The sequence below is a fragment of the Rhincodon typus genome, chromosome 29 (assembly GCF_021869965.1).
Source record: "Rhincodon typus isolate 14 chromosome 29, sRhiTyp1.1, whole genome shotgun sequence".
NCBI lineage: Eukaryota > Metazoa > Chordata > Chondrichthyes > Orectolobiformes > Rhincodontidae > Rhincodon > Rhincodon typus.
This window is the reverse complement of record NC_063360.1, coordinates 15,725,836-15,739,116: the sequence shown is the minus strand read 5'-3', so window position 1 is coordinate 15,739,116 and position 13,281 is coordinate 15,725,836. Positions and strand designations below refer to the sequence as shown.

General features: G+C 37.9%; 1 protein-coding gene across 5 annotated transcripts in view; it reads left to right on the top strand.

Moving 5' to 3' along the window:
• The window catches only part of ranbp3b (RAN binding protein 3b), an 87,654-nt gene that overhangs the window by 62,016 nt on the left and 12,357 nt on the right, over positions 1–13,281 (top strand). For 3 of the 5 annotated variants that reach the window (XM_048613983.1, XM_020513224.2, XM_020513225.2), the window contains 5 exons: positions 2,785–2,934; positions 8,282–8,391; positions 10,656–10,740; positions 12,076–12,211; positions 12,657–12,781. In XM_048613983.1, coding sequence (XP_048469940.1) covers positions 2,785–2,934; positions 8,282–8,391; positions 10,656–10,740; positions 12,076–12,211; positions 12,657–12,781 — 606 coding nt within the window. The remainder of the gene's footprint in view (positions 1–2,784; positions 2,935–8,281; positions 8,392–10,655; positions 10,741–12,075; positions 12,212–12,656; positions 12,782–13,281) is intronic. The other 2 variants (XM_048613984.1, XM_048613985.1) reach the window with 1 other exon arrangement.

Sequence of the window (13,281 nt, the reverse complement as noted above, 5' to 3'; positions counted from 1 at the left end):
CCCACAACACTGGCTTTTATTTTCATGATATCAAAACTTCTGGTTCATTCAACGTCATACAGGTGGCTCTGGCATTGAAGGGAATGTTGGGAGAGAGTTGAGGTTCATTAATATACATACTAATAATTACCTATGGATGACATAATTCATGGAAGCATTTGGGTGAGGAAAAGGGGTGGTAAGAGGGTGTCGTAATGGATCCTTCAACTTTGGTGTGGTCATGCAAAGAGAAAAGGAGAACCCTTTGCTTTAATTGCACAGACTGAATTGTGACATTAAGTATGAAACTACAGGCCCACAATGCAAAATTGTGGTGGAAGATAATAATGGCATTTTCAGTTGTAACAACTAGGAAATACTTTTGGCCATCCTAAGTGCTGGAACAATACTGAATAAATGTAAGTTTATTTCTTAATTCCTTGCACGTCTCCATGGTCAAAGAGGATAGGAGGGAATGGTGTATCGTAGTCACTGTAACAGATTGTTGATTTGAGCAAGGTGAAAACATTTAACTTTCAAAAAAGATTATAGCTGTTGTGGTAGTGCCCCTACCTTTGAGCCAGGAGGCCTAGGATCACATCCACCTGCTCAAGAAGTGCATTGTAACATCTCTGAACATGTTGAGTAGAAAATATCTTTACAAGAGAGGATAATTCAGAACAGGGAAGTAAATAATACATTCAAGGGCCAAGAACAAAGGGGATGTTAAAAATGAGCCTCAAAATAAAACAACTTGATTGTGCATTTTTTTTTGAAGATGGGGTGAGGCAAGCATTGTTAACAGGGTAAAGCCAGCAAATAGTCATTAGTACCATTGTCAAGCAGGACTGTAGAAATGTAATTAAGTGATCAGGAGTTGAGTGGGAAAGTTTAAGAGAGCAAGGTGGATATTGTGAAATAAATGAGTTGAGAGAGGGCAAGGAGATTTAAAAAAGAAGCTAGAATGAGTGAGAGTGAATAAAGAGGTTCCAGTGAGAAATCAATTTGGATAGTTTCAGTCTTTAAGATAAAATTTTTGAGAAGTTTATCTTTTGTTTTTCAGACAAGCGGTGGGGAACTTTTAAGGTGGTTTGTTACAGAAAAGAGGGGTAGGGACTTATCCTCGCCCTCCAGAATTATTCCTGTATAGACACAGAGCTTAACTACTTAAGGGAGATCTGACAATATATAACACATTAAAGCAAACTTGACAGTGGATGACAAGATCAGTCATGTGCCAGGTGCTTTCAAGTCTGTGATATGAAGAGTGGCAAACTAGGAGTGAACTTATTTCAGGGAGAATTAAAGATAGTTTCCAAGAGCATAAACATCCACAATAATGCCTTGGTGGGTGGAGGGTAACAGTGCAGTGGGGAATGGGTAGTTGGTAGCTGTGGAGTAGATTTTCTTTTCTTCTCCATTGTAGAAGATTTTTGAGATTATTGGTATGTTTGGCAGGTGTGATTTGGGGTGCAAGACTGCATAAAATGCAAAGGATTTGCTCTCTGTGGTAATTGATGTAAATATTGAAGAGGTCAGGGAAATCAGCATCTGGGTGTGAGGGGGTTTGAAAGTTCTGAGGTGAAATGATCACATAGCATGAAAGCTGTTGAAAATAGGGGGAGGAGTTTGGTGAAAATCAGTGGTGAGAGCTTCTATGAGCCAAAGGTACATCGAATCATAGTCACATGGCACGTATATGAAGAACAGCTGAAGAAATCAAGATGCGATTTGATAGCATCCAGTTGACTGCAAGTCAAACTTCCAGCAGCTGCCGGATGTTTGTAGATTCGGCAACATGATGTTGTCTGGTGATTGATGTTACAAGGTTGTTAAGCAGGCAGTAAAACTATTGGAGGCAGCCTAAGGCCAGCTGAACAATCTGGAGATATTGGTAGTCCAGGTTTTGAGACTGGTAGTGATGTACAGTGCATGGAGAAAGTGGCGACTCAGAGCAATCTAGTGAGCTGTAGATACTTTAGCTTTGGACTGTGTCTGGCCAACTTACTTGTTTCCTTGTTTGATTTCCTCGATTGGGTATTGATGATCTTGGTGCTGCTGGAGTATTCTCTACAGAAGTAATGAACAATTAAGGGAACCAAAGGTATGAACACGTTTGTATCCAATCAGGGCTCACCATGGTTAGACAATGAGTAAGAATTGGCTTGAGAAATAATTATGCAATATCCTGGCAATCATTAGAGCAGAATCTGTCAAGGAAGAGTGTTGCAGTAGTAATCCTGGGAGGCACCACAGCCAAGCCAATCCTGTCCTTGTCCGATGACCGCAAATGCACTTTGCTAGAAAGTCACTGGATAATGATCAGGAGTGGGAGACCTGGCTGATTATTTTTTTCTCTCCTCCCTAGCCCAGGGGCACTAAGGCCAATTGGAGCACCTGTACACCTGCTGCAGCTGAGATCAGCTAACTCAGGATAAACCAGGGATCGAACCTGGGATCTTCTTGGTTGTATGGCTCAGTTCTACACTGGGCACTAGTTTACCAATTGAGCCAACGGTGGAACCATATCTTGAACTTTGGTACGCAACTATTTGTATGTCGAGGTTGACTGATAAGGAAGAATGTAACATTCCTTTGTCTATTAAAGCTCTTGTTTTAAGTACAGATTAAAAATTTTTAGAGATAATGATAGTGGAAGATCAATTGAGGCAGTCACTCTTTTCGTTTGGTAAGGTGGCCCTGAAATGGGGATTGGAAAGTTTGTTTATAAATCCTTATTGTCTGATATTTAGGTTACTTATTTGTATACACGGTTTACTTAAAATTATTTCTCCACATTTCTAGGAGAATACGAAGTTAGCTGAATCATCAGAGTCCAAGAGCAGCTGTGAAGTAGATGAGAAGGAAGAAAAGTTGGATAGCCAGGAGCAGCCTGAACAACTTATGGAACAGACGAACTTCGTGTTTGGGGAAAATCTTCAAGACAGAGTGAAGGTTTATGTTATTCCAGTATTGAAAATCCACTTCGTCTGGCAGCATCTGTGCAGGAGAAAACAGAGTTAACATTTCGGGTCTGGTGACCCTTCCTCAGAACCAGTTCTGAGGAAGGGTCACCGGACCCGAAACGTTAACTCTGTTTTCTCCTTCACAGATGCTGCCAGACCTGCTGAGCTTTTCCAGCAATTTTGTTTTTGTTCCTGATTTACAGCATGCTCAGTTCTTTTGGTTTTTATTGAAAACCCACTTGTGCTGTTCAATGCTCTTGCAGTCCCTTCTCTAGTACGGGCTTGCATTGAACAGTTTTGTTTTGGGTTAATGTAGTTTTGGTTAATTACTTCCTGTATCATATGTTGGTTCAAGCCTTTCTATAGTTTGATATTGATAGGTGAAGAGTGGCGGTGTACTATTAACTGATTTAAATGTAAGTAATATGTGTCTAATGCCAAAGCCAGAATCTATTGAAAGTTTAGTGTATGGAAATGGAGAATCAGTCATGTTTATGTAGAATGAATTGATGAAAGATGATAAGAAACTGGAAAAATCGCAATGAATTATATAAAACGTTCCAGTATGACGTGCCTTCCACATCATTAGAATTTTAACTGTGAAAGGGAAATTGCACCTGAGAAGTAAGAGTTAAAGGAAACAACGTACTAAAGAAACAAGGTTATAGTAATTTGTAAATTCAGTGATGTTTTATTAATAATACTTACATTAATAAAGTTGTCTAGCAGACCCTAGAGTTGCATTTGTAGCAGGATGTATAAGAAGAGAAAGTTTACTAGACTAAGAGCTGGAATGAGTAGATTGCCTTATGAGGAAAGGCTAGTCAGGCTACGCCTGTATCCTGTAGAGTTTAGAAGCGTTAGAAGTGATTTAACTGAGACGTAAACAATCCAGAGGGGCCTTGACCAGATGGACGTCAAAAGGACATTTTCTTCTGAGGGACAATCTAGAATTTAGTGATCATAGTCTGAAAATAAGGGGTTGCCCATTTAAGACAGGGATGAGGAAGCATTTTTTGCCTGAGGGTTGAGAGTCTTTGGAATTCCCTTCCTTAAAAGATAGTGGATGCAGAATCTTCAAATATTTTTAAGGCTGAAGTGGGTCCAAGTCTTGATTATCAAGGGGATGAAATATAATTGGGATATGCAGGAATACAAGGTTGAGATTAAAATGACATAATTCGTGATTTTATTGAATTGCGGAGCAGGCTCGATGGGCCGAGTGGCTTAATGTTGTTCCATGTTTGCATTTTTTGTAAGAATAAGTGGTACAAACCATCCAACAGTTAATGATACAAGTTAGAAATACTTAAAAGCTGAAAAGTATCTCTAGACAAGTGCTGAGAAATTGAAAATGAAATGTCACGTTTCTGAATTTTCAGTCACTGCCAGAAGTATTTGATATGTTGGAGTAAACAGCTGTTTGGATGATGATGGTCAAATGATGTTTGCATTTAGAGTGTTCTATTAACAAGGATTTTGCTTCAGTATAAATTGTGGTGTCACAAGAAAGATATTATCTAAACAGAATGAGAACAAAGTCCACTCTGTTGTGGGTGCAACTTTTAATAACCTGGTTTTCTAATAAACCTGTTCATAGAATTTATGACACACATCTGGAGCAGGTGGGACACTAGGGACACTACCATTGTGCCACAAGAGGGCCCCGTTATGGGTGCATAACAACATAATTATATAGCTACCCAGGCCTGAGAACTTCCACAAAAACCAGATACTACAGATACTGGAAAACTGAAAACTAGAAAATGCTGAAAATACTCAGCAGGTCAAGGGATATTTGTGAAAAGAGAAGCAGAATAAATGTTTTAAGTTAAGACCTTTACTCAGGGTAGGGAAATATTAGAATGTTTTACACTGTGAAATTGGGATAAGGGATTTAAAAACAAATAAAAGAAAACATCTGTGATAAGGTTGAACATGGGACATGTTAAATGACAAATAGCTGGTGTTACAGAGTTGGACTTTTTTACACCGACAGTGGTTAATGTGTGCCAGAGGAAGTGGTGGATGCAGGTACAGTTACAACATTTAAAAAACATTTGGATAAGTACATGAATAGGAATGATTTGGAGGGATTTGGCATGGAGCCAGCAGGGGGTTTCTGGTTTAGTTTGGGAACATAGTCGACATGGACTAGTTGGACTGAAGAGTCTGTTTCCATGCTGTATGATTCTTTGAGCTCTAAAGGGAGTGGACATGAGACGTAGAAGGAAATGCAGGATGTATTCAAGGAAGGTGTGAAAGGCAGAATAATGAGCTGCTGCCTTCCAACTGCAAAAGCAGTAGAAAAATTTGATTACGGCAAGAATATGCAGCAAGAGAAACAAAACAAAATGGATGCAGGGAGGAGGGTCTGAAATTGTCAGGTTCTAAGTGGATTTTGGAAGCCTGCAAAATGCTTAATTCAAGATGAGGCTGCTGTTCTTTGAGTTTGTTGAATATCTAGTGCAATAAAGACCAGGGGCAGAGACATTAGCATGACAGCATAATGAACTGGAAAACAGCCTTGCTCAAAAAATTAGGAATTTTCATTGGAATAGAAAGTTTTAAGGGGAAGATTGTCAAAATAATGAAAGGACTGATGATGTAATGCAAGATTGTTCCTAGTGATTGGCCAATTTGTAAAATAAAAAAGAATAAGAAGCATTGCCTTTAGAAGAATGTAGAAACAAGTGAAGAGTGATACTTTTTCCAGAGTTACTAAAACATGGAATTCTTTACCTAACGTAAGCACTGAGTCAGAGACAATACAATTAGAAAAGCAATGCAATAAATAATTGAATTGAAAGATCCTAGTCATGTAGGAAACTAAAAGGAAGTAGAGCAAGTTCCAGTGGAAGAGAAAGAACTGGCATGCATGATGTATCAAATGGCTCCTTAACTGTAATTTTAATGATTCTTTTAATTTAAAAACTATAAATGCAGAACGAGTTCACTAGTATCTGTAGAAGAATCTAAACTGAAAAGTTATTAGGACTGAAGAAAATAAGATGACGATGAAAGAAAAGAGGACAACAGATTTAAGATGAAGAAGAACCATTAACTATCAACTTATCTCAGATTAGGTGAATTGTAAAGAAGTGACAACTTACAGCAAAAGGCATTAAAAGAGCATAGGAATGTGAAACATTATTTTCAAACCTTAGGCTACTTCCCTGTATTTTGTAAGAAGACGTTGCCTTGCGCATGTGAACATCCAGGTAAAGATAAAGGAAATTGATGTTTTGCATTGACTTTGCATTTTGACAAAGAGCCCAAACTCAGAGTGTTGAGTTATCTTTTGTATTTCTGTGTTTGAGTTCTTATATACCTGTAGTTTTTCTCCTTTTCACACTTCACAGCTGCTTGCTTTTTGTGTGTGTCTTTCCCTGAACCTTTTTACTAACTCTTGTGCAGTTCTGTGAAACTTGTTTAAATTCTAGAAGTTTACAATCAAGTCTCCACTGAGAAAGTGGACACAAAGGAATATGTCCTTTGCACAACACAACAGGAGTTAAAATTCAGCCAGTCACAGCCAGAGAGGAATTTCACACTTAATTTAGTAGTCTTTGAAAATAATTATAACAGTTTGATCCAGAAAAATTGGGGTTGTGCTTGTTGGAGTTCCTACCCTTAGTGTAGAGGTGATTCATGAAAACAGTTGTGTGTTGGGAATACTTCTCTTCCCCCCACTTTAAATGTACTAAAGGACATGAAAATCTTCAGTACTTGTAAGTAGAAAGAAATAAGGAATGAAGTTAAAAGCTATACGTTACAGTCGCTCTTAGTATTGTGTGAAAAAAGATAAAGTTAAGAGTTTGTCGATTCCAGATGAACAGTAAATAAGAGAAATGATGTACAGTTCACTTGTCAGATGTATGAAGCATATTGTCACCTTGAATTTATGTGGAGTGATACTATAATGATAATTCCTAATATCTGAAATGTTAAAATATGAAAAACTGCTTGTGGAAATTAAGCTTATTTTATTTGAAAAGACTCCATGGAGTTTTCCTAATTAAAAACTGAACTTAAAATTGCCTCCAAATAGTTCACCAAAGTAGAATTTTAATACTAAGGGGGCCTGAGATGTAAAAGTATGAAGAAAAATGTACAGCCGTTTGACCCTGCATCTCTGTGCTGGGCTTTATGCTGCATCCTTCCTCATCCCTTTGGTAATTCATATGGGATATTTCATTGAAAGGAGCATTATTAAGATTTGGTGAAAAGATGGGATTGATATTAAACTAAGCTTGGGTTTCTTGGGATTTTCTGTTGCTAAAAGTTCTTTTGTTCTGTAAGAGATGTTTCAAGAAATACTAGCAGAGTCCTGCAAAACATTCACAATCATATTTGTACATTTAGTCATCATGCCATCCATTTTCCTCCTCTTACCAATCCTCCAATGCCATCCCATTCCATTCTTTCTCTACTTGGCCATTTAATGACATCCTATCCCTCTCAATCTTCCAATGCTAATCAATGCTTTTGCTATTCCACTTTCCCATCCAAGCCCTCAGTCGCCATTTCTCATTCCTTCCTATGCTAGCCCGTGATCCCAAACCAATGCAATCTTTCCATGCTACCCTTCCCTTCCAATCCTTCCATCCTATCCCCATTCCAAGCCAGTTCATCCTTTCCTATTCCACATCTCACATGTATTCCCTATCCCATGCTCCCAAAGCCAACGTACAGCAGTGCCATCCTGTCTTCACATTTTACATGCTGTACAACACCCCTTCATTCCGCCATCCTAAAGCAGCCTTGGTGTCATTGGGCACCTTATGCTTTATACTGTTGTTTTTCTCATCCAGGAAATCTCAATCCTGACTCCTCCTGAATTGCCGTCATAAAAGTTCATCCCTGGGATAACTTTATAATTGAGTTTTCCTTAATTTATGTTCTTTTTCTCAAACAATTCCACCCCTCAACCCACCATAAACTATTAGCAGAAGCGTGTAAATCAAATGCTGTGGTGTTCTGTACATCCTACCTGCCTCTGTGTGCACCAGGCTCCTGCCACTGCAGTTCACCAACCAATCAAAAAAGTGCAGATAGTCAAAAAAAAAGTATACCTCCTATAAATAATAGAGCAAAGTTAGTTTTCAGTTTTACTTTGTTTTGAAGTTAGCAGCTTGTTCTGAAGCCCTGTAACTTTTAGAAAGTGTATTTAGAAAGTAAAAACCGACTTGAGTTTTTTTTTGCCTACTGCATAACACTCAGCAAAAAAACAGTATCGAGAGAGCTGAGCAAAACTAATGATAGTTCTGAGAACTTGTAACCGAGATGACCTATATTCTAGCTTGTGCATATCTGTTATATGTGATATGTTGCAGATGATGGAGGGCAGTGATTTTACATGTCCTCTGAAGCAAAATTCTGCAGATGGAGAAACATTGCCAGCAACCAACTACTTCCTCCAGTACATCAAACAAAACACTGCAAAGTAAGTGTCCAAATTTAATTATTTATATAGAATCAGCAAAACCTACAACTTCCAACTCCAGGACTGTAAAGGACGTCTGATAATATGTTATCAGTTCTGTTTAGAAATGAGGATTGAATGTTCTTTAAGGACATCTAACGGTATTTGCAAAGAATATTGTCTTTGTCCATGCATTTCAAACTTGCTTTAAGTGATGCCTTGCAGTGTACCCCTCACTTACCAATCTACTGTGCAATTTAAAAACTATAAATTCAGAATTTTATATAGTATCCTTGCAATCAAAATTATATTCTGTAATAATGCTGCTGAAGACTTATAGTTTACTCCTTTCAGTGTAATTTTCACTTCTAAACACCATGACTGTAATATGTGACAATTCAGTCCAATTCTGTTCCATCATCAACTTGATCTCTAACAGTGCAACTTGATCACCATGTCATTCATTTATACAGTGAAGAGTATTTTGTTTCAGTTCATTACAGACATAGTTTTGCCATGTTTCTCAAGTTTAGTAATAGTTAGCACCTTTTATCACTGATTTTAGTGTTTTTCAAGTCTGTTGATGTTCTTGATATCAGTATCTGAAAATTGAGATTGCCAGATTCTCATCTTGTTAAAGTTGTCCTTGGGGAGATAGTCAATAAGCAAAACCTAAAACTAAGTGATGTTACCAAAATCCAAGTATCAACCTTGACCTTATTATGGTGGTAAATTTCATTCAAAGAATGAAAAGAAGACATAAGTGCTATCTTTTGCTCAAGAACTTTTTGGGTGCGCACATATGAATGCCAATAGCTTACACCGAACTTGCTTCTAACATGGAGATGCAAAAAAAGTCCTGTTCTATTTCTCTTATTTCTTCTTCCACCAGTCCATAGAGATGTGCTGTGCTGCTAGTCAGGGATTTTTGATGATAATGAGAAAGACAGCATTTAACAAGCATTGAAAATTTGGATGCTTCACTTTATATGTTCTGACCCTGAAATAAATGATGTCAAATTCAGTGAATTATAACAATTTTAAAAAGTATGTACAGATGAAGATGACTATCCAGCATGACCTTTCATAGAAATTCATAATTTCTGTTATGAATTGGGGCAGCATGGTGGCTCAGTGGTTAGCACTGCAGCCTCACAGCACCAGGGTCCCTGGTTCGATTCTACCCTCGCGTGACCGTCTGGGTGGGTTTTCTCTCTCAATCCAAAGATGTGCAGACTAGGTGGATTGGTCATGCTACATTGCCCGTAGTGCTCAGGGATGTGTGGGTTATAGGGGGTTGTGTCTGGGTGGGATGCTGTAAGGGTCATTGTGGACTTGTTGGGCCGAAGGGCCTGTTTCCACACTGCAGGGATTCTGTGATTCTCATTTACACCACAACAATGTCTCTTGAGTATTGAGTTTTTCACTCTACCGCACTACCCAGATAATTACTGTAAGTACCTCCTTGCTTGAAGGAGTGCTTTCTGGTCTGATGTGGTCCTTTGCTAATTTGTATGTGCCCCTTTTTCCCGTGGTTATGATTTATCTTAAATTTGTGCTTAAAAATCAATTGATCCATTTCTCATAATACCTTGTGTTTCTGTATGCTTAGCCTGTGAAGACCCTAGGGTCTAATTTTTTCCAGCCTTTCCTCGGGGAAATTTCTCAGATTCCAGAAGTTAATCTTTTAGTCTTTGTTCATGCTGCTGTCAGAGTTCAGATGTTTCATTTGTGTCATAGCCATATCAGAGTATTGTGTATCACAAAGACTTGATTAGTTCAGCATTCTCTTTATTTCATTGATTACTAGACATGCTGGATATAGTTTGTAAGTAAAGGGTTCTTTATTTTGGTAGAAATAAGAATTTCTTTTCCCTCAAAGTTTTTGGAACTCTTTTCCCCAAATAATGATGGAGGTAGAGTCTTGAATATTTTCAAACCTTGTTAAACAAGGGATTTAAAGATTATCTGGGGTAGTGGAGAATATTGAGTTGAGACCAAAGTCAGGTCAACTGTGATCTATTGAATAATGTAGCAGGCTCAAAGGACTGAATGGTTTACTCTTCTTAATTTGTATGATCTTACACTCAATATTGAGCTTAATGGCCCTTTCAGGTCACTTCCAACCTCTTTCAGAAATAGTTTAACACCATTGATTAAACGTATTTACTCTTCTGTCTGCTATTCTTTAAATTTGTAGTTCATTGCACTTACCCAATACTGATTGCATCTGCTATATTTCTGGCCAGTTTATTGGAATTTATTTATTTTTATCTCAACTACAGTCTGTTGGATTCTGGAGAAAATGCAGATAGTAACGCAAGAAGTGCCAAGTTTGTTTTTGGGGAGAACATGAGTGAGAGGGTACTGGTGAGTGCAGCAAATTAAATATATATTTTCATATGTTCTTTTCACTTTGTACAGATTGTTGCAAGTTTGGCATGTGTCAAGAAGAAGACAGACACATGTATATAACTGATATTTTGGGAGTAGTTCTAGAGTCATAGAGTTATACAGCACAAAAAGAGATCCTTTGGCCTAACCAGTCCATGCCAATCATAATCCCAAACTAAACTAGTCCCACCTGCCTGGGCTTGGCCCATATCCCTCCAGATATTTCTTATTCATGTACTTATCCAACGTCTTTTAAACATGGTAACTGTAGTCGTATCCACCACTTCCTCTGGAAGTTCATTCCACACACATTCTCTGCAAAAGAAAAAGTTGTCCCTCATGTTTTTTTTTTAATCTTTCTCCTCTAGCCTTAAAAATATGTCCCATAGTCTAGGGAAAAGACACCTGCCACTCAATTTATCAATACCCCTCAATTTTATAAGCCTCTGTAAGATCACCCCCTCAACCTTTACACTCCAGTGAAAAAAGTTCCATCTATCCACCCTCTCCTTATAACTCAAATCCTCTATTCCCAGCAACATCCTGGTAAATCTTCTCTGAACCTCAACATGATGTCCCAACTCTTATACTCAAAGGTCTGAGCAATTTAGGTAAGCGTGCTAAATGCCTTCTTTGCCATCCTGTCTACATGTGACTCAAACTTCAAAGAATTATGTACCTGAACCCCTAGGCCTCTCTGTTCTACAACACTACCCAAGGTCTTACTTTTAGCTGGGTAAGTCCTGCCATTGTTTATTTTACCAAAGTGCAATACCTCGCTTGTATCCAAATTAAACTCCATCTGCCACTCTTCAGCCCACTGACCCAATTGATCAAGATTTCTTTGTAATCTTAGATAACCATCTTCACTGTCCACTAGACCACCAATTTTGGTGTTACCAACAAACTTACTGACCATGTCTTCTAATTCTCATCTAAATCATTTATATAAATGACAAACAAAAGTGGAACCAGCACTGACCCCTGTGGAACACTGATAGTAACAGGCCTCCAATCCGAAAACCAACCCTCTTCCACCGCTCTGTCTCCTGCTGTTAAACCAATTTTGTATCCAATTGGCAAGCCCACCCTGAATCCCATGTGATCTAACTTTACTAATTAGTCTACCATGCAGAAACGTGTGAAAGGATTCTTTTGAATTGTTTTAAGATTTTTAGTAGTTTAACATGGTATGGACATTAATTTAATAGTTGACAGTTTGTCATCATTTGCTGTATTTGAATATAGATTGTAATGTAGTAACAAAGAAACAATCGACAACGTACCTAGAATTATTCATTGTATTTACAGAGCTTGCCACGAGCAGGTGATGTGAGCATTGAAAGCAACAAAGAACAGCTATTTGGAGAAAATGTAGCTGTTTCAACAGGATCTGTTCCTGAACCATTACCAGAAACTACACCTGAGAAAGCTACCGATTGGTTAGGTAAGGGATATTAGTAGTTCCACTGGCCTTTAATAAAAACAGAAACTGCTGCAGTTCAGGCAGCATTTGCAAAGAGAAGAAAAGATTTAGGTTGGTGATTTTAGTCGGAACTCAAGTTATTGACCTGAAATGTCAATTCTATTTTTCTCTTCATAGCTGCTGTCTGACCTGCTGAGTATTTCTAGCATTTCGTGTTTTCATTTCAGTTTGTCAACATTTGCAGTATTTAGTTTTACTACCCAGACCTTTAACCTAGTAGATTTTATCTGCTAGCATTGTAAGATTTTAATTTGCTTTTGTGGAATGATGTTAGCACAGGTCAGTGCTGCATTTACTTGTGGAACAAAGGTTGCTGCATTTGAAAACAGAAATCACATGGAGTATTATAGGACTCAGTGAAGCCCCAGATATGTGCAAAGAGTAATTAACTTCTATTTAATTCCAGTAAACAATGTGACTGAATCACTAGAGGAATCTGCAGCTGCTTATACCAAAGCAACAGCCAAGAAATGCTTGTTGGAAAAAGTGGAAGTTATCACTGGTGAAGAAGCTGAGAGTAATGTCTTGCAGGTGTGTGATTAAAACTCTAAAAATATCTGTTTTGTATTTAATTTATCTAATTCTTGATTAGTGCTGTCCATTCTACCTCTTTTAGTAAATTTTATATTTTTTATATTCTCCTTCTTTGTAGCTGCCCAACCTAGAAATTTATATCCAAGATTACTACTGAAAAGTTTAAAGTGGCAAATGGCTGCCTAGTTCTTGATGTGACCAGCAATAGTACAAATAGCTCATTAACTCTCTTTTGCAATTTTGTTGGCCAGGGCGGCTGTTACTATTTTAATCCCAATTACTGTCCCCTATTCCATTTCCATTATTTTTAAAGAGTTTGATTCCATGTAAGACTAATGTTAACCTCAAGCATCTACTTCTTATCAACTGTCTGTGGTAACGTATCTGGATTTTTGTTCCGTCATTTTGTCATCTGTACCAGTTCATTCTTCTGCTTCATTAAGAAGTTGCGATATGTTGAAATATTGCCTGTGGTCCTTGGTAAAGTTCTTTTCTGA